Below are 27,825 nucleotides of genomic sequence, written 5' to 3'. Positions count from 1 at the left end.
GGCCCCTCCGCCCTCTTAACTGCATTTACAATAAAGTTACTCTCTCTCTCTCTCTCTCTCTCTCTCTCTCTCTCTCTCTCTCTCTCTCTCTCTCTCTCTCTCTCTCTCTCTCTCTCTCTCTCTCTCTCTCTCAAGTAAATTGTGCACGCTCAGCACCTGAAGCCGCTCATTCGGCAACCCTTAGTTCTTCAGTCATTGACTGCTTCCCCAAGGATGGAAAACCGTGCGTATGTTCAAATCACTTTCACTCCTAAATACATCACAGTCTCAGAATCAAGCACCGCTCTGTCATCTTCGTCCACCGCCACGACTTTTAATTGATAAATTTGCGGCTGCCGCCCCGCCGTTAGGTTTCGGCCCTATTAAACGTCTCCTCAACGTCTCCTGTGCCTTAAAGGAGCCATGAAGAGAAAACACAAGTTTGGTTCATTGAAAAGATTGTCTCGTTAGAATCATACTGACACCACTTTTAACGTAAACTTCGCTCAAATAAGCTACATAATTAGGAAAAACGGGAATGGTCATGCGACCCACCAGCTCATTTCCCGCAACAGAACCTGTGATGTCACATGAGCTAAGCTCTGCGATTGGCGGAGGCGGGCAGAAGCAGACGAAAATAAGGTAGAGCTTACAAACTAGACGAACGAGCGATTTGCGCTTAAATTTAGGGCACATTCTTTACAAAGCAATAAGAATGATGGGACAAACAGTGGAAGTTACGAAAGCACATGTAAACATAGAAGTACTGATGTGTTCTGCTGTTCGTACTGCGCATAGCATGCTTGGTTTAGCTGCACAGCACTACGGGGCTTGGGGTTGTCTCAGACGACACTGGTCGATTGACGCAAGCAACAGTGTCTTACGTGACCCCATTTGTCGAGCGAGCATGCACTGTTTCAGGGAACGAATATTTTCTCCCAGAACAAAAACAAGCCAGGTTTAAAGGAGTCATGAAGAGAAAATACAAGTTGGTTTTATTCGAAAGATTCCGTGTTTTATAGTGCCCCCAGCGCTTGTCTGGATACAAACGGTGCTTTATTCACTGAAGGTTACGGAACGTAAAGAAACGCGGGAACAAACCAACACCGCCGTACAGGGTGGAGACAACCTTTGATCGGCCCCGTGCCGCCGCAATTGGGCCAACGGGCTCAACGCGTTATTCTTTTCGTTTCCCACGAGACCTAGCAACGCGAAACAGACAATATGATTCAAACTTCTTCAGTAAACCGCGTTGCGGCGATAATTTTAGCGCGGTTTTGACACAATGACTTGCTTCGGCGGCGAGCGAGCAACCGAAAATGGCGGCGCCAGCGTATACTTCTCTCTACCCTGCACGGCGGATGCGTGAATGAAGGTACTCTAGGCTGCAGAGCGGTCGGTTCCTGTGATGTCATTTGGGACCACGAAAACGCACAATTGAGCGGGAAAATAAAAATTTTAACCTAAATTGTTTACTTTCTCAGTGAATAAAGCACCGTTTGTATCCAGACAAGCGCTGGGGGCACTATAAAACACGAAATCTTTCGAATAAAACCAACTTGCATTTTCTCTTCATGGCTCCTTTAACCTCGCCACATCGAACCCATCGCGTGTAAGCTATTGCGGGAATACCTACCTTCGGGGTTTAGCAAGTGCTCCTTCACGAAAGCGTCCTTTTCAGTGGGGCACGTGGCGCCAATGGTAGCGTCCTTGGCTGCGCCGTCCTCCACAGGGCCGTCCTTGCCGTCCTTGGCGCCAATAGTAGCGTCCTTGGCTGCGCCGTCCTTGGCAGTACTTTTGCCGTCCTTGCCGTCCTTTGCAGGACGTTTGCCGTCCTTGCCGTCCTTGGCGCCAATGGTAGCGTCCTTGGCTGCGCCGTCTTTGGAAGTACTTTTGCCGTCCTTGCCGTCCTTGCCGTCCTTGCCGTCCTTGGCAGCACTTATGGTGTTCTTGTAAGCGCTTTGTGTAGTGTCTTTCGCAGGGTCTTTAGCCTGTGTTACTTTCGAAAGTGGCTTGGCGGGACTTTTAGTGTCGGCGTCGGGGTGTCGGTGATGCCTGTGAATGTGGTGTTCTTCACCCACTTGAACCAGCACGTCCTCCAGTGAAGTGACGGTTACGCCAACAGACTCGATCCCCAATTTCTTGGTCTTCTCTTCCAACTCCTGGAATTAATGACATGGCATCTTCGTTAGAACAGAACTGCTTAAGATCTGGCTGAGCAGAGTGCACTCCAAAGGCCTAAAGAACGTGTCGAAACGCTGACTGGAAGGGCCACGCTTCAGGCTCGCAATAACGACTGCGAACACGTAAGTCTGCTTACGCGCTTTGAAGGCTAAAACCTGCGTACTATAGCGGCGGATACCTTTAAGATACTCGTCCAGCCATCGACAAAGCAGCCATGCTATATTTAATCCACCTTTAATCCACCTTTATTCACCGTAATTCATGGTAATTGAACTTAATCCCACCTTAATTCATTATTCCATTTATTTATCTTCATTCCCCTTAACCTATCTTAACCCACATTAATCCATCTTAATCCACCGCAGCCGTCTTAGTCCACCTTAATCTCACCTTACGAATCATTACTATCAATCACTAGTCAATCATTAGCTTTGGTAATGCTTAATCCTCTCTTGTGCACGGCTGGCGGGCTGAAGTTCGCTTCTGGATTTCCTTGGGTCGCGTGGGTTTTTGTGCCGCTAGTGTCGACGCCGAGATCATTCGAGGTCTCCTTCGAAGGAGTCATACGAAGCTTTCGCCTTGTTTCTGAGCGACCGAAGTGGCCATAAGGGTTTCATTAGCATTTCATTCCACTGGACAGCTAACTTGGAATAGCACAGCCGTTTTGATGAACAAATAATTCTGACGTGCGCTATCACACATTGCCACAACCGGTTTCGAACGGTTAGTTGTCCGATTTCCGGTAAAAACCGTAAAATGATTAAAACATTGCAAAACTGCCTTCAGCGTAATCTCATGTTAATTTAGTATAGCCGCTCGTTGAAACGAGATCAAGTAGTGTTTAGAGCAATTTTGAGGCATTGCTTCAGCAAGGCTGCGGCGGTCTTGGTGCGCTAACACCTAGTGCCAAACATTTACTTGCCGTGTGTAGAGACATTAGGGAGTTTTAGCTGACCGTTTTTGACGGTCCGCTCTGGTATCGGCGGCCCGCTCAGCGAAACCGAAGCCAATGCCGTTCGCCGCCAAGCGCGCCACGCATGCGCAATGGCGCGGCTGCTCGCTATCAGAGCGCAGCGGACCGTGAAAAACGGTCAGCTAAAACTCGCTAGTACCACAGTGAACGCGCCACACAACATCAGATGCAGTCCGGCGTCATGCAGAGGTATACCTTGAACATTGTGATGAGCAGCTTGGTGCCGAGTATCTGCCCCAGGACGAATATAGCCTCGTTGTCCGAGTTCGTCTGCAGGCGCGCCCTGGGCGCAAATTTGCGCAACAACGCTTCGATGGACGGCACGTCGCACGTGGGAAGCTTGGTGATGAGCAGGCGGTAGCCCGTGCTGAAGCGCTGCTTGAGGAACGTGGGCGAGCCAGCGCACCTGCGCCCAGCCACAGCGCACGAGGTGCACGAGACCCTGAGGCGACGCATTTCTGACGCAGACGTGTAGAGCTGACTGACGGCTCACATAAACAAACGCACCCATACAGTGCGTGGTCAATCAGCGAAGCTGTAACGTGCGGCCGGTGCTCGCCCGTATGTTACTCCTTATGGTTCAGAAGAGTATTTCTCAGTATACGTTACATGTTTGTGTTATTAAAGACGGTAGTCTTTCTTGGGCTACCTAAATGCAAAATTTTTTGTCTTGATTCAGCCACCCGGCCAAAGTGAAACAGAAACTGCGCAATAGTCTTCCCACAGCCAAATCTAAACGTCTAAGTCCGTTGTTTATGTTCATATACTTATGTTCATATAACAAGAACAAGACGCATTACGCAAACATGAGGCAAAAAATCAATACATGAGTATTATTTGCAGTGTCCCTTTATTATAAATTCACGGACCCTTGCTTTTGCGATAGTAAATGAAATACTACATCAACTGCAGAAAACCGTCGCCTGCTGTTACCCGCGCTACCTGGCGGCATTTAAAAAATCAAACAGCAAAAACAACGACACGTTCCACTAGATAGATTCCACGTTCCGCTTGGAACGCTCGTGGAGTAGGCCAACGTGGTTCTATAAATGTTGTAATAGGTTGCCTCTATTCACGCGCGTATCTGCCGTGCGGCAGCGCTGGCATCGGGGCACCCGACCTTACAGCAGTGGTACGCGGTAAATTTAAATTGACTTGAGCAAACCTCTAGCGTGTGATCTTGGGAGGAACGAGACGGGAGATGAACAGCATGAGAGATGAGCGGAAAAGAGAAGGGAGGCATTTACTTGCCAGGGGCGCCAGTGGGCTATCGTTTTCGTCGATATTTGCAACGAAAGGAGCAGATACCCGGCCATCTTTTTTTTTCGTTCCCGTTTCTGCTGGCGGCGTCAGCGGGTGGCCTACCCATTCCCAAGTAACGTGCGGCCGGTGTTCGCCATTGCTATGTTGACGCTGCTCCGCCTGCACTGCTTCACCCCAGCCGGCGTTGTCGCTTGAGCTGTACTTCCCGCTGTAGCTTGCTGCGCATGCGCGCGCGCTCCGCTGCGAGAGACTTTTTTTCGCTGTTTCCAATGCGCCGTTCCCACTTTCCAATGTTGGTAGGTGTGAGCCCGTGATCCATAAACACAGCCCATCTCTCTCCCTGTACTTCTAACTCCTCTCCAACCTGTTCTTTTTTTTTTTTTTTCGCGTACATAGGACCACTTGAATTTTTTTCGCCTTGCCATATAAAGCTTCGCTTTAAAATAAAAGAACGCGCAGCAAACAAAACCAGTCTTTTCTGACCTGTTGTGCTAATGTGAGAGTCAAATTACGAGTACACGCTAATCGTGTGGTGTGCGTATATGAGATTAGGAATTTATGACTGCATTTGTTATAAGTGTTAGGGTTGCTGCGTAGCCGACATCTCTCTCGCTAGTATTTGTGTATGTGTTATTTTCTCCATTCCTGTTTCAGTCTGAAATAAACATGCCATTTATGACAAATTTTAAAAGGACCCTGCAACACTTTAGACAAACGCTTTCACTATTTCCTTCGCGTCTGGAAGCACTGTGAAAGCAATAGTTATCGCCAGCATGGAGCGGCACTGCGTGATTTGCTCGTCGCAGCATATACGCCTTCCATTTCTGCTTTGTTTTTGTGGCTTTACTTTTAAAGTCGCTATCGAAAAGCGTTCATTGCTGCAACTGAAGGAAAACCGGCCAATAGCCGCCACATGGCCTTAGTGACGTAATTCGAGCTGTCGAAGAACGTCAAGACAGGGAAAGAGGAAAATCTTTTGCGCGAGTTTCCAATTTATCTGATGAGCACAGAGCAGCAATTTTTGGCTGAGGCACTTTGCGACCTCCTAATCTAACTACTGGGTGGGTTGGGTGACAACGTTCTGCAAGCATTTACGATTTCAAAAAAAGAAAGTGTTGCAGTGTCTCTTTAAGCGATTTTACGCTTGCCGCAGTGCTAAAACCAGAATACGTATTCGCCGAAAAAATCAGGAAATCTGTTTGGCAGCATGTGTATGCACCGATATCCGAAATTGTGTTCAGTGATATTCTCTATACTGGGGAGAAAATGCCAATTTCTAGGTTCAGAAAGTCCCTATTTTTAGCATTTTCCCCCGCAGGTTTATCAAGAATTCCCTGAAAATTTCCCTGTATTCTCTTTCTGCGGCTGATAGACCTTATGTGTCCTTGTCACTTATGTCTCCTTTACATATCCTTCCGGACGGAGACGCCGTTCGGAGAATTACAGTTTCAACGCCAAATAAATTGTACTACATCTGCCGCTCGGCAGTATTTACTACGCATTTCACGTTTTATACCAAACAGCATGCTTACTTTGCCTGCTAAAGCTCCAAGTTAAAGCTGCCCGTATATTCCTGCTTTATGAACTAGATTGGAAGCTGTCTTGGGTGCTTGTGGCTTGCGGGAAGACGACGGTGGATATTTCATATTTGACCATAAATCCGACGAAGTGGACCAAGTAACTTTTCGAAGGAAAAGAAAGCAATAAATGATGCGAGATCCGGTTTGCTTTTCATTTTTTATACTCCAGGAGTCCTAAAATTTCTTGCATCTACTAAAGATTTCCTCTTTCCCTTCTTCCATGAGTACAACCGGACCCCCCCCCCCCCCCTTCCCCCCAAAAGGGGAAATACTATCCTCGAAAATCTAATGGCAACAAACTGTGGCGTACGCTGTAGACAGGGCTGGTTGGTAATTCATAGTGATCAAATGTAGCGCAGCAGAAACACACGGAACAGAAAGGATACACACGTACGAGCGCTCGTCCATGTATATTTGTCACAAACTCGAGCGTACGACGTCTAAAAGTACCTTATAAATTTTCCATTTTTATTGTACAGCGCCTAATTCTTCTTGCAGTCGTTCTATTCATTCAGTTCGGTTCTATTCGCCCGAGACAAGGCTGGAGGTTTCTCGAACGAAGAGGCGGTAACGCGATCTCACGCCGGCTGGCCGGCCAGAAAATAACAAAAATAAAACCTCCGCCGCTCCGGTTTCGTCGAAGCTTCCAGTACTTTCGAGGAGATGCGCGTGGCCTTGCCAGCTCTAAAGAGCGTCGAAGATTCTAGAAGGGAGAAGAGTGAAGTTATTCGCTGACGGCGGCGGGCGCGTGGTGTGTTGTGCTCTCCCTCTCCGCGCCGGCGCGCCGGCGCGCCTATAAAAAGAGAAGCCGCACCTAAACCCACCAGCTACGTTTGGACGTCGTGATTGACAACGGCACCTGCCAGTTTGTACATCACACCATCGGCGACCCGCGCCCTGGAGGACTCCAACGTGCTCCCGGGCCTCGACTGACCGTGATCGTCTCGGACGGCCTGGCCTACAGCGAAGCCACGCTTCCCAGGTAGCCGAATCGCCTCCGACAGCGGTGCATCGTCCGGCCCGGTCGGTGAATATGCTGGGACTCTGTCTCTCATATGCATCGAACTGTTCATTTTCTTTTAGTTAACTGCTCCGATTCGTAATATTCATTTGTTAACGCTCCTGTTTGTATCACTTTGTCTAATTGGACTGTTTCTTGTATTTGAATTCCATCTAAGTTGTCTGTCATTATCGATCTGTTACCTCGTGCTTGTATTTGTGACTTGCCTGTCTAAATATAAATCTTTGTGTTGTTTTTCGTTCAAGGCTCTTGCTCATTCTTGCCGCTCTAGTCGGCGAAAGCCGCACATCAGACGGCCACCCCCTTTGTCACCTGTGCCCTGTAGATTCGGTGGGGTTTGTTGGCTCTCTTGAGTCGACTCCCCATATCTTCTGGCAGTGCACCCTAATTTTAAGGAAACGGGTGACAATATTCTTTCCGTCCCATGTGTTTCTGCTGGGCTACATTTGATCACTGTGGCGTACGAACGTACAACTTCATCCGATCCTTTCTGACGAACCGAACTGTCACAACAGGAATCGGAGATCTCCGCACAGACAACATAAGAACCCCGAACAAAGGCACACCATAAGGCGCCGTACTATCTCCAACCCTATTTAACATAGCCATGATGAAGGTCCCATCAAAACTGCACGAGATTGAAGGAATCCATGAATCAATCATGCTATTTATGCCGACGATATAACGATTTGGACCTACACGGGATCGGATGACGATATACAGGAAAAATTGCAAAGCGCTGTACACACAGTGCACAAATACGCACAAGCGAGTGGGCTCCAATGAGCGCCGGAGAAATCGGAACTACTTCTAGTTGAACGCCGGCGACGAGGGTTCACATATGAGCAACCCCAGATCAGACTGAGTTTAGTTGGGCAAGAGATTCCCGCTGTCGATCGAGCACGCATCCTTGGCTTGCATATACAGTAAAATGGGGACAGCGGATACACAGTTCAACCAATCACACAATCAGCAGCCCAAATAATGAGAATGATTGGCCGAAATGCCAACATACATCACAGGCTCAAGGTATCAGACGTGACGAGGCTTATTCAGGCCCTAATTATCAGCCGGATCGTCTACGCAGCTCCGTATCTCCAGCTCCAGAATTACGAAAGGGAAAGCTTGATACCATCCTCCGCAGGGCTTACAAACAAGCTCCGGGTCTACCACCCACCACAGCAACTGGCAAGCTCCTCCACTTAGGCGCCCAGCAAACCACTAACATCTCTGCGACGTCCCAAAAAGATCCGAACGTCTATGTCCCAGCAGTATCTCTATTAGACATCCGTACAACGTGCAATATTTTAATGAAAATTTTTGGATGTTGAGATAACGTTGCTGGTACCTTAATGTCGGACGTTCTTTCAACTTTGTTAAAGACGTACTCTCGATGTTGCTGCTGCTTCATTTGGGGACGATATTTAGACATATTTTGCTGACGTTGTTCAGATGTTGCTGGTATGTCCGTTTTTTACTTCGAACATGTCTATCGCAGTTACATTTATTTTAGCTATATCTGTTATACTTTATTTTCAAACTCTCCGCAGGCGTACTGTATTGAAGTTACCGAGGGGTTTTGCATGTGTTTTGTAAGGGTTTTGTACCGAGGGGTTTTGTGCAAGTATTGTAATCCACCACTATTGCTTTGTACCTTTGACCTTCAAAACAGTAGCCCAATACCGAACCTCACGGAAAGAGGCAGGGACTTAGTTCAGAATTCGTTTACAAGCGACGTTGCCAACGAGCCTTGTAGGTTTTTTTTGGTGGGGGAAGGGTGGGGGGGGATTGCCGTCAAATCTGAACAAAATAAGATAGGATGATGAACGAAGACGCAGTTAGCACAACTTTACTTGATTTAACCTTGATGTTACGTACAGACTGCAGCGTCATGAAATCAAAGTGTGTGCAAAGCAAATTTTGGGGCTGCCTTGATACTGAGGTTACCGTCAAACGTCACTTGTAGGTTAAACGGCAAGGTACTCTGCCTTTTTTTGCCTTGAAAAAAATTTCGATGACACCCTCACTGCAAAAAAAAAAAAAAACTAAAAAATGCCGTGAGGTTTTGCCAAGACTCGAACCAAAGACTTTCAAAACACAACACCAGCACCTAAGCTCCAATCCAATCGACCACGCCGGAAAACAATGCGTGGACCCAAAAATTTGGTACCCTAACAGAGGCTGCCAGCGAATATTGTCGGGTGATTTGTTTTGGTCGTATTTGAGAAATTTCGGCAGTGCTAACGCTTGTTTCTTCCGCACCGATCTTGGAGGCGAGGTCAATTATGCTAATACTGCAAGTGATGTAACCAAAGCTCCCTTATTTAAGCCAAGAAAAGCTATCGCGCTTCATCGTTCCCCCTATCTACAACACGGTGGAGGAGCATATCGAAGCACACCTTATAAGCCAGCGGGAACGTCTCACGCTCACTCCTACCGGCAGTCATGTACTCCGTCGTCTGGGATATTCCATCAACGCTGGAGGGCACACCGCGACGACGGAGACTTTACGCCTCGAGCTCAGAGAGAAACTCAACGTGGCACCAATACCTCGGAACATGCACCCCGAGCACCATACAGGGAGAAGATTGGCGAGGGCCAAATATATAGTCAAGATTCGGTAGTCACCAGATTCGAGGTTCACGGACGCATCAAAGTATCCGCATCGGCCAGCGATGGCAATTTCCGTCATCGACCCAGACCTGCAGGAGATAGCTTCGACCTCCGTCGACACAAGCAGCCCAACAGAGGCAGAAGAGGCACCTATAGCCATTGCCGTAGTATACCCAGCGCGTCAGACCGAAAACACGTACGCGTCATCACCGACTCCAAGGTCGCCTCCCGGAGCTATGCAAGGGGCCGGGTCTCTTCTATAGCGCACCGCATTCTCGCCAGCAAGGTGCCAGAACACCTCCCAAGTGTTACAATAGTATGAACTCCCGGACACAACTCTCTTTGTGGCAGTCAGCGAGCTAACACTGTCGCTCGAGCCCATGCCTCCCGGGCGCCACTGGCGGATTATTACTCGGAGCCCATAATGCTGCAATACAACGCAATTCTATAGCACCAGCGACTCACCCGACAAACCTCTCCTCCTCCGCACAAATCCTTAACGAGAGAAGAAGCGACATTCTGGCGTCAACTACAACCAAACACCTTCCCGCACCTAGGATGCATGTACCCTACAATTCACCCTTGAAACAAATGCCCTTCTTTCACAACTCAGTATGCCTCCCTTCACCGAGTTACGTGGGCCTGTCCTATTGCAAACATCCTCGGATACCCAACCCAACTCTTCAGCAGTGAAAAGCTGCGTTGCTCAGCTCGGACCAGCGATAGCTGGTACGACGGGCCACGAGTGCAGCCATAGCTACAGGGGCCCTGGAATATGGGCACCTCTCCTCCTCAAGCAAACGACACCGTTTCCTAAAAAGTGTAAAATAAAGTCATTCCTCCTCCTCCTCTGCACGGAGCATCACTGAATGCGCTTTAAGAACGTAAAAAAAATGTTTGCCGAATGAAACAAACACCAAAGACACTGGAACCTACTTGTACCTTAACGTTTCCTTAACGTTTCCCTCCCTCACACAGTTTCTTCCGAGACTTGCATTAATCCCTATCAAAAAATCCTGCAGCCATTACTCTCCGAACTGATTGTAATCACGTTCTTCGTAGCAGCCCTTGTGCTCGCAATGTCCCCAATAGTCGTCGCATAACTCGTTCAAAATATGTCATCCACACCGCGAAGTATGACAATACAGCCAGCTAAGAAGCCGCGGAGCAGAAATACCGTATGCGCCCGTTGGCCATGATGGCGATTCGGTCGCCCAGGATGTCCGCCTCGTCCAGGTGCTGCGTGGTGAGTAGGACGGCCGTGGTGCGCTTCAGCTTGAGCAGCAGCTGCCACATCTCGCGCCGACCATCGGGGTCCATGTTGGTGGTCGGCTCGTCCAGGATAACAATCTGCACCCGAAGCGTTTCATTTATTGCCAGAGAAAGGCCACGTTGCCATGCATCGCTCGTTCAAGGTCACCTTGTGGAGTGAGCTCTGTCTGCTACTTCCCGTGTGCGATTACGTCCGATCATAAACTATAATCAACGTAACTCAACGTAACAACGCAAAAAACAATTAGGCTAAGTGATTAGGTTTGATTAGGTCATGCCAGTTTTTCCTAGTCATCCATCTGAAGCAGAATCGTCGTGAGATTACACCACCCTCAGTGGTTCAACCCACATTTTGCCGTACCCGTTAAGCCCAACAGACCAAGTTGGCATGTATATTTCTATTTGTTCCGTGCGCATCAGGATTGAGGACGTCTCATCTACAAAATTTGACTGACGCGTCCGAACAGACATCATGACACGGCTGTTTTAATCACCAACAAGCACAGACAGCATCGCGTAGAGTGCGTGGCATTACCGATAATGTTTTATAAATGCTTTCGCGGTGGCGCTTCAACTGATTCGTAATTTTAACGAGCCACGATGTTGCCGGGCAGCATGCGCGGACTGTAAGTCTTGATTAGTTACGAGTATAATCTACACTTAGTTTTAACTGACACAAGCAGTTGGGCTGATGTGGTTCTATGTTAAGATCACACCACTACGTCCGAAATTACGTCCAGGAGCACCCTCAACCAAGGCGCAGTGGCTCTGATGTTAGCCACAGCAATCACCATGTGGGCAGTGACTACAGTGGGAGAGTTAGAATGGACGACGTCGGTAGCGGCTACAGTCGGAACGCAACTCTGTCAAAATTGTAGATATTTTGCCAGAGATTGCCTACAATTCCGCCCTTGACGTTGTTTACAAACATTCGTTTATCATACCTTGGGTGTGGCAACAATGGCAAGCGCAGTGCAAAGCCGGCGCTGTAGTCCCAGCGATAGGTCCTTGGCGATGACACTGCGGTGCTCAAACAGGCTTGCCTCGTGTAGTAGGGTCACTACTTCAAGGCGAGCCTTCTTGAGCGGAACGCCTTTCACCTGCAAGCCACAAAAAGTCGCCTCGTCTCGTCACAAGAAGGCCCCGAGGACCGCACCTTGCTGGAGGTTAAATGTTGATTAACATTTAGCCGATACATGATCCGAAAGTTCATTGTAACAAAACAAAAGCCACCCAGAATTTAGGGACATCGCACTTTTTTTGTGGATAAAGTTGCTTGTATTGGGCCACAAAGCTATTTTGCATATAGTTCACATTACCAGGGCAAACTTTGCTTTGTGTTAGATATTACGACTAACATGTTCGATTATGCCCCAGAGAGATGGGCGATATCAGAGGTGAAGGCTGTAGACGCCCAATCGCGCAAAAGTCGTAGGTATACAAGTTCCCCATATAAGTCAGTGCACTACGCAAAATATCACCTTCCCAAAAGGTTCTTACTAATTCTAGAAGATTTGCTTGAAGTGCCACAACGGGAATAAGGAAATACGTATTTCTGTAAACGCCGAATTGATAAAAACGGCCGATCGAACAGAGTGACAAACCCCAAGATAATAGCTGGGCCCGCTTGCGCGTACGTGATAAGTTGGAGAATAAGTTCTGAACTACGACTTATGCGCTTAAGTCGTTTGCCGGAAACCGAAACAAGCGCGCCACTAAGGTGGCCGACTTATTCCCCGCCTTATACTGCTAGGAAGGTCCCGGCCAGCCTACGCAGCGAAGTCGCAAGTTTATGCGCTCCCTAGGAAATACGTCCTTTGCCCGGAACCGAAACAAGCGCGCGGATAAGCCTTGTTTATATAGGAAGGACCCGGCCAGCGTACGCGGATAAGTTGCGAACTTATAAAGAAAGGATGGCTGCCGTTGCTCCCCCTCGCCCACATCGGCTACGAGCTCTGCTGCTAAGGCTGTGCTTGCGCAGACAGCGCGTTTCGCGACCGAATACGCCCGTTCGAGGTCTACGACGACGAAGGCTTGCGCCGGCGGTTACGGTTGGGTCGGGGCGGCTTTCAGTTTTGCCCGAACGCATGCAAAAAGACAGCGGCCGCCGACTACGATAAGTCGAAGACAGCAACGGCGAATAAGTGGTTTGCCGGAAACGCCGCAAGTGACCATCTAGGGACAACTTATCTAGGGACCAGCGAAAGTTCAGCACCTAGCTGACGACTGTGAAAGAAAGCTAGGGAAAACGCGAGGAAACCGAAACCGACTGAAAAGGTGCCTATCGACGGCTAGAAAATCAGCTCGCAGTACGGCTGGTACGGCAGGAAGCGAAGTGGCGTACTGCGAGCTGATTTTCTGGCCGCCGATGGTTGACTTTTCAGTCGGTTTCGTTTTCGTAGCGTTTCCCCCAGATTTTGTATCCGTGTGATCAGCTAGGTACTCGATGGCTAGGTACATAAATTTCGCTGGCACCCAATAAGTTGTCCCTGGATGGTCACGTGCGGCGATTCCGGCAACCAACTTATTTGCCGCGGCTGTCTTCGACTTATCGTAGTCGGCGGTCGCCGTCTTATTGTAGGTGGGAACTTATGCGTATGGTCAAACGGGCCCTGGTATCTGTCGTGCTTCGTATAAGGCGACAGCAACTATCACAGGCCAAAACGCGTTTACCGTCCACAGAGAAGGACGTACTCGGCCATTTTATTCCTGACTGTTATTTGTACTTCAGACTGTTGATTGATGGTCCAGACTTGATTTTCTAGACTGTATATAAAAAATTACGCCCCGACAATCATTCGATTTGAGCCGTGAGTTGCACCTTTATTATTCCCTTATTGAAACAGCAACTCACGGCTCAAATCGAATTTCGCTTGATTTTCGCTTGATGGTGGTGTGCGCACGGATGGACGCGGACGGACATTAGAAGGTCCTAAGGTTCTCCGTACCGCAACAGGCGGGAGTAAGCCGTTTGACTATCGGGTACTAACTCCCGGTCGTAGCCCAATGGGCAAGACGACTGAGACTACTTCTGTCTGGTCTACCACACACAGGCTCGAATTCTGCCGGTGCGTGTGGGATTTTTGCGATTGTAAATGCTATCCGCACGGACGCGGACGGGCATTGTGCAGTCCTAAGGTACTCCGCAACTAAAAAAAAAGCAGACGGCAACCCTTTCGAACCGCGTCTTGGCCGCATATTTAGGTGCGAATCTTAACTATTCGCAGCGTATGTAGCACGCAGCGGAAGCACAGAGGTAGTGAGAGAGGGCATAGATTATCGGGAGAAAGTGTATTGCCTGAAAACGCTAAGCATAAATGCGTTGCGTACTATAGCCGTACTCTACACCGGTGGTTCTCAAATTGGGGTCAACGAAGCCCTCCCCAAAGCACTTTAACCACCACCCAGTTTTCAATACTTTTTGCTAAACCTTGCTGGAAACGCAAAATGGTAGCTTCGCTACAAGTCTTAGCCCATGTTTCAACGTTGGCTTTTTGCACGATACGCCAGCTTTGCGAGAAAGCCGGACACACAAAAGGCTGGGGGACTTTAGCTACAGGACCAATTGTTTGACAATACCACAGGCATACGCATAAAGGTCAGACATAAGAGACGGCTGGGCATTGAATATGTGCATGAGGGTCTTTAGCTGGAAGTTTGAATTGTTTGACATTAGGACACAGGTCAACATAATTTATCGTGGTGTCCCCATCACTTTTGCAAGCTCGTGGCTTACTAATGGTTGATAACCACTATTTTGCACCTTTCCCTCGCTGCACCGTGCACTTCCCCTATGGCAATATGTACCGAGAAAGGATGATCATAGCAATATGTAACGAGAAAGGATGATCACCGTGCACCTCTCCTATAGCATGATGTACCGAGAAAGGATGATCCGGTGTTATACTGTTTGAAATTCTACCCTTAACGACCTCCAGCTCAGTGGTTCGGAGGCGTGACTCGACTAAGTGTCGTAGAGTGCATTGGATTATTTTAAGGAATCCACAGAAACCATCCGCGTAGACGGCGGCCAGTATGGCATACAAAGCTTTCCTTCTAATAACGCCGTGTGACCTCACCACTGCCTTGCACATTGACTGTTCGGAATCAATGGTCAAATGAAAACAACCGATGTGCAAATGACCCTCAGTTGAACGTTCCCAGCAATATTAGCAAGGGAACCTGTCTAAAGACCGCAGATAGCCTCAAATTATTTAAGCGGGCGCCACGTTAGAATTACCTGCGTGAGTAGTGCGCCTTACTGGCGGGAGTCATAGCAACCGCGCAAGTTCAGGTAGTTGGGAATTATTGCTGAAGGTGGTGTCCCGTCGCGAGTCCGCACTAATTCGCCATGTATACGTGGTGGTAGCCATAGCAACCTCATCTCAGCGCATTTTCTACAAATTGCACGTGCTACAAATGTTCCGACTTAGTGGAGCGGCGTTCGAAGTGCGAGGGATTTGCCACCGCCACAGATGCTAGAGTGTTTGGAATGTGTGAATGCACTCTTTGCTAAGTGAGGACTTAATATGGACTGTGTTTGGTGTCGCGATGTAGAGGGACTCCAGAAGGTGCCGGCTGCACTCTTTTGAACGGCTGCTACTAAGTGTGAAAACAGGCTGTGAACGACGGTGAACGACGGTGATGAAACCTTTCCGGAAAACACCGAAAAGGTTCTGCGTAGTGTGTGTGCGTGTATAGGAAGGGGAAGAGGTCACGGCAGTGTGCGTCGAGCGAAGGCGTTGGCGGCACTCCGTGGTGTGGCAGAGTTGAAAAGCGCCTTCATAGCCCCTCGTTGCATCAGGACGCATCTGTTGTATGCAACGTGTTTAAAGAACAGTATGAGAAAAACTGGATTTCATATGGCGTCTTGGTGCAGAAATATTACGCTAGAGCATCAAGTTTCATGGTACTGTGTTTGTATTTCGCGGTACAAGAAATATGTAGTCAAATGCATAAAGACCCCCGCTGCTTGCCCTGGTATTTTAAACTGGTCTCTTAGACGCTCGCGTTTCGTGATGTCGCTCAACCTGAGTCACTCCAGCAGTCACTCTTGGTCTTGTATGCGTCAACTTTCGCATAGCGAGTATAGGCCAAGTAGTCTGCGAACGCTTTTGAGGGGTTGATGCCCGTTACGTGGCAGGACTTTTGTCTTGCCGAAGCTTCATCGCATTTTAAATTGACCCCTGCAACGGCGTCAGTGCCAGTATAATGTTTCCTAAGTACTACTACTTTAAGAATGCCTTCGCAGGCGTTCCACTTCCCGGGTTTCATTGACGTTCTGTGTAAACATCTCTACCTGTGGCTCTCAAAATTTCGATCTTTCCGGGGATGTTCTGCAACCCTGACCTTCCACTTGTTTTCCCCATTATAAACCGCCATTGAATGGAGTGAACGCTGCTGCGAATGGCTGTCGCTCTACCATGCTGCTGTTCTTGCACATAACGATCAAGACTGCCGTCACGAGGAAGACCTCAAAGGCTTGGGCATGTATTAGTACGAGCGTTTCGAATGATTCGGTAGGTCGAGAATGAACACAGCAACAGGCCAAAATGCCCGTAACGACAACAAATATTCAGAGAAGCTCCGATAAGCTAACTACAATAATTCAAAAGAAAATGAGGCAAATCGAGTCTGCACCAGGATCCAACAAAGGATTCCTGGAAGGCGAGACAAGCACTCATCCCCAGCTTCACGACGGCTCGATGGATTGAGTGACCGAAATGAATGCGTTGTGGCCTTTGGCATCTAAACGTGTGTCAGAGACGTATTGGGACCGTGCATGAGCACTTTGAGCGCGCCAGTTGCAGAAGTAGCAGTTGGACGAGTCCATTTTGCATGATAATGCGAAAGCGGGCAAGCGCTAGCCAAGCTCTAACGGTGCCCACAACTTGCCACGTCGTACGGGGTGGTGTTACGGCTACGTAACGTTGAGCCCAGACGCCTGTGCTAATGCCTGTGCTACACGGCGACTTTCAGTTGACAGTTTGAATGATCCCTTGGAAGTCCCCCCTATGTATTTGCACTGTGACATTCGATAGACAATTGTTCGAAGGCTTTCGGAAGGCCTTTCAAACGGCAGCGTAGCACAGTTGCATAGGACAAGGCTGTGAGCCAAAGTAACTGAAGACTCGGAGAAAACATTGAGAGGACACAAGCTTTCAGCACTCGCAGCGCCGAGCTTCGCACCGCTGCTCCATCCCACGGCGCAGCAGTCACCAGCTATCCAAACAACCCTGGCAGCGCCCACAACGCCGGCAGATACATTTGGCAATCTTATAGCCTAGGTGTACTGGTAGATTTTTTTAAAATACCGGCGGATCCTTTAATCGAATGGCCTAGGTGTACTGGTAGCTTTTTAATAAGCTGATAGTTTGTTAATGTCCGCTAAGGCCGAATGTCTGGAACATCGCTACGTCCAAGCGAGTTGGTGGTTAGAGGAAAACTTCAGAATTTCCCCGGTTCCCGCCGTCCACTCCAACCTTATCCCCGGTCAGTTTATATCCTTTTTCCACTACCACAACCTTGTTTGATCGCGCAATTCGATCTTCGCAGGACTCTTTGTGCGAAAGCTGTCGTAGTGTGTGCAGTGAACAGCATCTCATGCAGCGTTTAGATATTCGAAAGGCGCAACCGCCGGTACTCTCAAGGCTACACCTCTAATGGCACATCTTTAACGGTCCGCTACACGGACAGAGGTCTCCGGCATGGTCGCGAAAATTACGCCACAATACAGCCGCACTTGGTACAAACGCAGCCAAAACCAATTCCGCTCCTGGAGTCCACAACAGAGCCACACCAATTCACTCCCCCCGAGAACACAAGGGAAATTTATGGCGCGCACTGAGAGGCTCTTTTGACCACTCCGAGCCTACAACTTTATCGGTGCACGTCCATCACGTTTTATATGCTGCACGAGTGTCATGGATCCACTTGCAGACCCGCCTGAACGCACACTGTTGGCATTCCTCCAGTTCACTCCTGAGAACCATTCTCGGGGGGTTCCCGCTAAATACCCTCCATACCGCTGTCATCCACCGCCAGCGGCCACGGACGGGACGAAGAGGCTTTAGTCGTGGCCTCCGCGATCGGCCACCGGCGGCGCGCCGTTGCTCCGGCCGTCCCAGTCGCCCGGAGAGAGAGTAAGTTGAAAAGGGGGCGTGGCCGCGTTTTTCGCCGCGCGTAGCCCAAGGTCGCTTTCAAAGGCGCGGGCGGGCGCAGGGGACGAAAACTCGGCCTTCGCAGCCTGTGTGCCACGTTAAATAAATAAAAAAAAGTTACCGTACACCAATGCAGGAGAAAGGTAGAAGTAGTTACTGGTGCCATTAGGGTAGTGACTGGTGCGTTTGAATTTTCTGCGTAGACTATTCGTTGTACAGCAGTATTCCTTTTTGTAGTAACGCATGGTTCCAAAACACAACACGTTTTCCGGTTTTATTTCTGAAAATCTCGTACATCTTGTTTGGAAGGCACGGAACGCATATTCCGTGCGTTCCGAGCAAGAACCAAATTATGGGAATTCAACCGACCGAAATCCAACCATTAGTAAACACGAAAATACCCCCTATGTCGTTTCCTTTTTTCTCTTTTAAACGTGCGGTCTTTGACAGATAAAGTAGATGACATGGCAACACTACTTGAAACGTTTGGCGCAACTTTTACCGCCATACTATTTACAGAGATGTGGTATACTTCAGCATCAGAAGTGTATACTGTCGAAATGGCTATCAGTATTTCTTCCACAACAGGCAGGGTAAACGTGCTGGTGCCGTTTATTGGCATGTATGCTTGCATATACAAACGCACAAAGAGACTTCCAATCCAATATAAATGGATGTGGTCTAAGTAATATCGTAAAAATCTTTACCCGAGGTACGATTGCTAGTTCTCTACTTGGCGAGTTTATTACTAATATCCCGTACAACTTACTTACGGCCGATGTTGTGCATACACATATTAGTGATCCCCTTAACTGCTCACCAAAAAATAATACCATTAATATGTCATGCCAACAAATTATGTGCAGAATATTACCCCAGCAAATCTGGAAATTCAGAAACATTCTTTCGAAAAAAATACACATGTAGAGTCGATAGCGGTGTGAAACGCATCACGGAAAACCGTGACCTTTTCACTCACGGCAAATAATTCAGTAGCGAGATTGCAGTACGTACTTGAGATCTTGAGCATATAACATAAAACGCAATAAAATGATTTATTCGGGCGCGCGCACACACACACGCACGCACGCACGCACACACGCACACACACACACACACACACACACACACACACACACACACACACACACACACACACGCGCGCGCGCGCACACGCACACGCACACGCACACGCACACGCACACACACACACGCACACACACACACACGCACACACACACACATGCACGGACACATGCACACAACGGATACCCAGAGCATTCGAAACAACTAAAAGGCAAAAAAGCATATTTTGGAGCAGCGATATTGCGCGAAAATGCCGTAAAAGCGAAAAAAGAATTCAGCAGGCTGGCATTCAGTCTGCCCGACATGACAGAACACTGGGCTACGATATTCGGCTTTCAAGCAAACTACCAGTAAAGCTGCGTGCAAAGGCAATCGTGGGTGTTAAACAATAAGTTAAACAATTTTGTAGTTGTATGGTCGAGTCAAAACAAACAGACCACATATTGAGAGTTTTCTGGCATGAAAACGCGACAACGAAGGCTGATTTACAACTCAAAGCGCAGGCAGCGTTGGCCAGACGAGCGTCTCTTCAGCCTTTAAGGTCCCTAAAATTGACCTTATCAGCCTTAGGCTAAGGCCGCCACCTCGCGGCGGTAATAGGAGCTAACAAAAGTACACCATAGGCTCCTATAGGAGGCTATGATTACATTTCTCCGCCTGGCTCCGCGCCGAATGGGACGGCCGGAGCAACGGCGCGCCGCCGGCAGCCGATCGCGGAGGCCACGCTTTATTTCCCACAAAGTTGGAAACAGCCGCTGTGCTCGGCCACGTCAGGCCACGGCCAAGCATGCTGCGCGTCGCGCATGCGCCGTAATCCCCGCGACGACAGACAGCATTTGGGCCACCTTTTCCTCCGTTTTGTCACTGCTGTTCAATTGGTAAAACGATTGAACCGCACACCTAAGAGACATATATGCTATCGCTTACAGAAGGCAAGGCGCTTTATAACGGCGGTGTGCACGTTTAAGGCCGAGTTCAGACTGTTGCCGCAACTGTCGTAATGAGTTTAAAGAATGACTTCATTTCACGTCTCAGCCAACCGAACTGCGTGATATGCCGTTTTTTTACGTCCATAGATCACGATATGGCTTTTGCGTCGGTAGTCCGAACATTGCCTAAGCGAGCACTTGTGCTTGTAAAGGCAGGCGCGCTTTACATTATGTCTACGTACCAACTCGCCCAATCGTCTGTTTTAGCTCTCTACATGCAGCCGTTTCCGGCGGGCATTCGTAGAGCGAGCCATCAGGTATACCTGGTCTCCCCATTCGATATTTGCGCGCCCACTGCTACGCGACAGCAACCGCTCTCCCACAATTAAAATAATTTCCCTTTCCCAGTCGCATAAAGTCAAGCAATACCTTATTATAAGTGTTCTAGATTCATTGGGGACTTTAACGCACCGAAGCTTTAAGTGGGCGTAGGCTCCGGATTAATTTGGACCACCTGGGGACTTTCAACGTGCCCCAAAATCTCGACACACGGGAGTTCTTGCTTTTCGCCTTCATCAGAAAAGTAGCCACCACGGCCGGAATCGAACTCGTGTACTGGGGCCCAGCAATATGGGGTTCTAATCCGACCTAGTGCCTTTCGCGGAACGAAAGAGGAGCTGCTCATTTGGCTTTCCTGGAAGCACCTCTTATGTAAATTCTTAGTCACCCGACCTGGCATGATTCACTCAAAACCATTGAGCTCGTGGGGGAGAGGGGGGGGGGGTAATCTTTGGGAGGTACTGGCTCGGACGACCATACACCATGTCGTTTCTCAATACCATCTCCATAACATGACATCCTGGCTCACCATCGGCCTCAACGACGAACTTTGCCTCAAGTTAGACCAGAATCAAGCAAGTGCTTCTCCACAGAATCCGGACAAAAAATGCCTTCCCCACAAACTAAGCTCTGACATTTTTGCACAGATTTTTCTAACCCACAAATGCTGGCCATCTTCCTCCTCCCCATTCCATATTGTGTGAGGGCTCTGACACCCCCAAGTTGGCCTCCTCTCCCAGTCCTGTCCCAAGAGGAGTGGGGGCCAGCTGGCTAGCTGCAACCTGGAGGATCAGCTTCAGCTGATATCCCGAGCGCAGTTGGCTGCTCGCGCAGAGGACATCCTGGACTGAAAGAGTGAATGGTTGTTTTGTTTTTCTCGGAATAAACGTTCATTCCTCCTCCTTCCTCCGTGGAAACACTTCGTCGACGAAGTAGAAGGTCGACACACTTCGTCGACAGAGGTCCGCACGGCAGGGCTTCACTTTGGGTCCTCTTTCTGCATTAACCCGATGTATTTTTATACTTTTTTATGAAATTAACAAACTTTGATTTGGTTTGATTTGACTGTGCCCTCACGTCACCTCTAGCAAATCTGCCGCGGTGGCTCAGTGGCTGAGGCGTTGCGCTGCTGAGCACGAGGACGCGGGCTCGATTCCCGGCCGGGGCGGCCGCTTTTTTGATGGAGGGGAAAAGCAAAAACGCCCGTGTGTACGAGATTTTGGCGCACGTCAACGATCCCCAGGTGGTCAAAATTAATCCGGACCCCTCCACTACGGCGCGCCTCATCGCCCGTGTCGCGTCGGCGCGTTAAACCTCATAATCAATTAACGTTACCGAGTTCAGCTTTTGTCCAGGTTCACATCATATTCCCCAGTGACACCGCCCCATCGTATGCTGCAGTCGGCAGCAATACCATCCGGAGCACATGAAATGAGGGCAAGTATAAGTCACAACTTATCACTTGACAGCCGTTTATTGCGACAAGGAAAACAATGCCGAGCGGGCATAACATCCGATTAATAAATTAGAGGTCGCACACCGATAGAAATGATCTAAATTTAACAGTAAAAGGGTATGTACACGAATCACTATGCATAGGGTATGACAGTGTGACGTTTCTCTTCCAGTAGCATGCAAACTCATTACAAAAGAAACTGGCGAAGGCAAAAAAAAAAGAAAGAAAACCCGAAAGCGGCATAAATTAACAGCGAAATCGGAGTAGTGATCGTTTCAGGTTTCTTATTCTTTTTGAATGAATATTCGTGCAAAGTCATAGGAACGTTAAGTGGTAACTTGACATTGTTCTTATGCGAAAGAGTGCGCGACATAGCGGAGTGGTTGGTGCATGCGTACTATGGCGAAAAACATAAGATGTTCCTCGACGGTCATGTCGTCGAAGAAAATGTTGTCCTGGGGACAATAGCCGATGCTGTCTCGGGCGTCCCGGGTGCACGTCTTGGTGTCGTATCCGCCCACCAGCACGCACCCAGAACTGCACTCGAGGAAACCTGCGGGGAAAGTGTGCACGCACACACTCACGACCACAATCACGGATGGAGCTAGAAAATAAATACGCATCTCCACGAAGTGAATCATGACGAGTGGGCGAAGCACTAGGGATCGTTCTTACCGTAAATAACCCGTGGCATTTCCCACTCGCTCATGTAACTGAGTGACAACGCGTGTGTACAGTATATACAATTCCATTCCAATCCAATACAATCCAATTTAATTTAATCCAACCCAATCCATGTCAATAAAATCCATTTCAATCCAATCCAATCTATTTCAATCCAATGCAATGCAATGCTCCTCACGCATGCGCAACACTGTGTACACGGACGCCAAGCTCCGGGCAGAGTGCACCCTAAGGTGCTTCGGCCCTAAAACTTTTTCGACAAATATGTACGTGCACACGCGTTGACGCGCTGTCATCAATGCGCTCAGCGCTTGAACAAATTGGAGCGCATCAGTCAGTATATACATATGGTATAGTATATACCATACGTATATACGTATAGTATATACAAAAATACATATGGCATATGAAACCGAAAACCAAGCCACCAATACGCGTCACCAACCACAAGATCAGTGGCACGAGAGACTGCCTCGAAGCCGGAGATCCGCTGCGAAACTTCGCGTCGCTGCCGCTGCCGGTGCCGAGCCGCCATGTTGGAATAACGAAGTTGCTTTCAAGCTATAATAGCTACGAAGAGACTTGATTTTCAGCCGACAAAGATCAGTCGACGTACGGTTGAAGTACAGCTTAAAGGCGCGTTAGGTCTATGAAATGGGGGAAGCCGACTTAAACGGCGGCAAGTTAAGCTCGGTTTAAGTTGAGAAAAATATAGCCCGAATTCATAGATATCTATGAATTCGGGCGTTAGTGTTGCATAGTCGGCGCGCACTCAGCGCGTACCGCGGTGGACGAAGGTCGAGGCCTGCGCCGGGGACTGAGTCGTTTATTCGTACCAACACAGAGTAAAATTTAAGCATAGTCAAAAGAAAATGGAGAGGGTGTTGAAAGAAGGAAAGGGCGGGGAAAGTCAAACAAGGAGGAGACAAAGGACGCTTTGTTGATACGTCACACGTATGGCTCAGGCGACTACAGATAGCCCATATCGACGGTTTGCAACACTTAGTGAGAAAAAAAATCACGGGTCATCTACACTAACGTGAAACCTGAGTAGGGGCGGAGCATGCAGTGTGTAAGTATTCTTGGTGCCTTGGTGTTTTTGCCAACGGAAATAAAACCGTTCGGGGGTAAACGTAAACAGGTTAATTTTGCTGTAAAAGACTCGCGTATTCAAAGCGCTAAGCGTTCTAGCGCGAGGCGTAAACGAGCGTCGCGGTGTTTTTAGTACTGTGACTATAAAAGGCGACGGTTACGACGACTACTTGAGACGCCGACAGCCCGAGTGCCTAAGTGGCTTCGCTCGTAAAAGGCAACGACGACTTTGGCAATGCCTGCGAACCGGGGCGGAGCGCAGTGCAGTGCAGTGGTTGCAAAAGTTCGTGTTTCAATCCTTACAACTTTTTTTTCGTGTACGTCGCCCTTTTGGCACCATTTCGAATGTCGCATCAGCGTACCTACGTTCAAATGAAAATAAAAAAGGGCCCATCTCCCCGCGAGGGGGACTCGAGTAAATGCGTCGCAATTGGGGTGGGTGTATTGCGTTAACGTTTAGTGTTTGGGGAGTTGGTGGTAGTGAATGCGTTGTATCAGCAGCTTCTTGACGTAGTTTGAATGAGTCAAGGATATAAGGCGCGTTCGTAGCCTTTCATTCTGTGTCGGTTTTGTGGCGCAGTGGGAAGAGCACCATGTACCTCGCGTTCCGCCCACAGGTAGTGAATGCGTTGTATCAGCAGCTTCTTGACGTAGTTTGAATGAGTCAAGGATATAAGGCACGTTCGTAGCCTTCCATTCTGTGTCGGCTTTGTGGCGCAGTGGGTAGAGCACCATGTACCTTGCGTTCCGCCCGCAGGGTCGCGGGATCGAAACCAGGCACCGGTAAGTATTATTTTTTTATATAGTGTAGGGGGCGAGCGATGCGGACTACTACGGACGCCTAGAACGGATGACATCGTGAGTTAAAGAAATGCTCTGCATTTAAAAAAAGAAAAGAAACTGGTGGGTCGATTATTTAGGCGGTGGCGGGTTACCTAGTGAAGCTATTTTGCTGTCGCACACAATCACGAAGCAAAACACAATCGACTGACCGGGGCGCAGTATGAAGGAGTGCACGAAGCTGCTGCGTCTTGCCGGTCAGAATTGTTCACGTGACTGCCGGCGGGAGTGGCTGTGTCGCATTCGACGCCAGACCGTATCCTCCTCTCCGCGTTTCGGCTGCTGCTGCGCCGCGTTCTCCCCCTCTTCACTGCTCTAAAGACAAGGTGGTGTTGCTCTAACTCTGCGCTGGGCGCCGACTCCACTAGCTCTCTACTCTCTCCCACGCCTATAGACTGCAGCGCGGGAGAGGGTGGACAGAGTGTGCGGCCATGCCTTTATTCCCTGCCCGTTCTTTTGTACCTGGACCCCCCCCCCCTTCGGCGACGCATACGCATGCCGGGAATGCATACAGGGCCTAGAGGTTAACAGCTTCATTATAAAAAGTTTGGTACCAGTGACGAACGTGTTCGAAACATGCAAAGTCGGATGGTTGTGTTGGAGTGTCGTTCCAGAAAGTGGTTACTCTCAGTGCCAGTAGCCGCACATGGCCGTCTTCGGGCACATCCTGATTTCACAATGATGCAGCACAATGCTGCCGACGACATCACCGAAAACACTACCACAACGATATGGCCCTAGACGAAACCAGCAGGTAAAACCAAAACCTCGGGACCACCCAGACGCCATGAACCAGGAGCGGCTTTGAGAGGCGTGGAAAACGCTTCGATATTTATTCTTGCAAGCAGGGTGTCGAACCGGAACCGGAACCGAACCGAAAACCGGAACCGAACCCGAATTTTTGCCCGGAACCGGAACTGAACCGGAACAGTATTCTTTCCGCCATTTTGGAACTGAACCCGAACCGGAACGAATCGAAGGAACCGTTCCGAACCGGTTCCGGGGCCTCAAAAATATGATTTCTAGTTTTCCAGTTTTCCATTTCGGTCTCTACCTTTGCCACTCGCCAGACAGAACCATGAAATATTTCGCATAGTCTGCAGTTCCCAAGGCCCATCATGTTCTCTTCTTACTATTGCCCTCAATTTAATGTAAAGTTGTCCGTATATACTATCAGTTTGCGTTAGGTACTGCCCATCTCTCCCAATTATCTTTTACATGTAGCATAACCTAAGTTAGAACGCATATTCCGAGGCAACATATCATGGAATATTCTTCATGGTTTCTATCTGCATGGGATTTAAAATCGTGTAAAGTTTTTAATGTGTTGTTAATTCGCATGCATCCCTGTCCGCTTGTGAAGGCCTTCAGGGACACCATCAACAATAAATCTATATATTCCACCTATTTTAGTTTGAATGGGCAGTTATATACAAACAGCACTGAGACACAAACACTCGAAGTTCTCAAAATTAACTTCCCTTCTGCTTGTATACAGTGCCGTAATGTCATTTGGTTACTGCTCTAAGAGAACATGAGATATAAAAAAGGGGGATTATAATTTCCACTTTTAAACTATATTTGATAGCATTTTCATGTTATCTTGAATCTGCTCAGCCTTAAACTTAAAATGCGGATGGATTTAAGTTGATTAATGCGGGTTAGCGGGTAGACGGGGTGGATTAGTTAGGTGAGTGAATGAGCTAATGTGAATTAGTGGGACTGGTGTGTTGATTAATTTGGATTCCAGGAACTAGCGAGTCAGTTCAGGCAGATTAGACGGTGGGACCACACATGATATCTTTGGGGTCTTTGGCATTTAGAAATTTTGCAGCATTCTCCTTCTCGACCAATCACGAAATTTTGTCAAGCACAAAGTATCCGCAAAGTTATGTGACGACCACCTGAACGCTATAAAAATTCTTTCTTTGTGCCCGTATTGCGCTGTTATGTTGTTTCTATATTAAAATTACCATCTCGCACTAAAGTTAATAACTAATTGCCTAATGCGTATTTTATATTCATCAAAGGGTTTTCAAAATGTGTATTATATGAGGTGCGACAGTTGGAAAGAAACTAAACTGAAAGAAAAAAAGGGAGGAACGATCAACTGGTTTGATGAAAGAGACGTCCGAAAGCATTCTTCAATACCTTCTCTTTCTTTGTGCTACCGTTCTGCAGCCTCCCACAGGTGTAGCACCTCATCCCCCGAACACAGCCCCCTTCAAGCTAAGGAAGCGGCACCAAAACTCTTATAACAGAGTCTTAGCAGGCGTGGCCCAACTTTGCCAACGATCGATTGCATCTTACAGCACTTCCAATGATCAATCGGAGACCACCAACGAGACAGTCACGATTGTATGGGCACCAGCTCATACTGGCATATCCGGCAAACAAGATCACCAACCTCGTGGCTCGAGATTTGACCCGCTTAGCCAGCTGATGAAGCCGGGCCCGAGTGCATGCATCCTGCAGTCACAGACCAGGAAGTTTCTCAGAACTATAGCCTCTTCTGTAGAACGTATTCCTCCCAGCACAAATCGCTACCGATTAACCAGGAAAGATTACTCCGCGCCCTGCGGGCATACTCCTTCCCACACACCACCAGACTCCACCTCTTTGACGGGACACAGATCTCTCAATTTCGTCGCTTGTGTGGAGAGCCTGGGAACCTCATACACATAGTAGGCGGCTGCGACAAGTGTACTGTAGATCCATCCAACCTCCACGTTTCCATAGAGATTTGGGAGACAGCCATGACCAGCTCCGGCCTTCAAGATCAGTTGCTCTTGATGGAAACGGCTGTCGATTCGGCCCCCTCGAATGAGGACGCCTCTCTGAACCTTTGCCTCAATTTAATTAAACTTCATTTTCTCTCTCTCTCTCTCTCTCTCTCTCTCTCTCTCTCTCTCTCTCTCTCTCTCTCTCTACAAGTGATCATTACTGCTGCTTGTGACTTCACTTGGCTATTATCTCTCCTAGAGCCCAATCGCTGTCTCCGGTCGCTGAAGGGCCATTAGAAAGTTCATATCTCCGGTGGTTCCCTATCCAATGCCGTCCTATACACGCCATCCAATGAGCCTTTATAGCCATTCTTTCTTTCCAACAGCCCTGTTAGCAGATAAAAGATAAGCAGAAAGAAATTGCTCTAAATGCCACCTGCCACGCTTGGCAGTCAGAAATTAACGCCAACGCCAGACTGTTTTCTACTTCTAGCACTGCTAATCCTTTCGTGTTAAAGCTAAAGCGCCGTTGAAACTTGGGGTAGATGAAAAGCGTAGCAGACCAACCGATTTATTTACAATGCATATTTTTTTGCCTCATTGTGCGAAAATAGGGGTGCGTGCGTGCGTG

General features: G+C 48.5%; 1 protein-coding gene across 1 annotated transcript in view; it reads right to left on the bottom strand.

The window, feature by feature from the left end:
- Positions 1-1,324: 1,324 nt before the first annotated feature.
- The window catches only part of LOC144175239 (phospholipid-transporting ATPase ABCA3-like), an 81,249-nt gene continuing 54,748 nt past the window's right edge, over positions 1,325-27,825 (bottom strand). Inside the window, exons 10-15 of the mRNA XM_077704340.1 lie at positions 22,254-22,408; positions 11,830-11,985; positions 10,791-10,963; positions 3,332-3,542; positions 1,616-2,141; positions 1,325-1,329 (exon numbers count right to left, since the gene is read on the bottom strand). Of these exons, the coding sequence (XP_077560466.1) occupies positions 1,325-1,329; positions 1,616-2,141; positions 3,332-3,542; positions 10,791-10,963; positions 11,830-11,985; positions 22,254-22,408 (1,226 nt within the window). The remainder of the gene's footprint in view (positions 1,330-1,615; positions 2,142-3,331; positions 3,543-10,790; positions 10,964-11,829; positions 11,986-22,253; positions 22,409-27,825) is intronic.

Source organism: Haemaphysalis longicornis, unplaced genomic scaffold (genome assembly GCF_048455015.1).
Source record: "Haemaphysalis longicornis isolate Haplotype H1 unplaced genomic scaffold, Haemaphysalis longicornis Haplotype H1 scaffold_3, whole genome shotgun sequence".
Lineage (NCBI taxonomy): Eukaryota > Metazoa > Arthropoda > Arachnida > Ixodida > Ixodidae > Haemaphysalis > Haemaphysalis longicornis.
The sequence above is the reverse complement of the archived record's forward strand: the minus strand, read 5'-3'. Positions and strand labels throughout refer to the sequence as shown.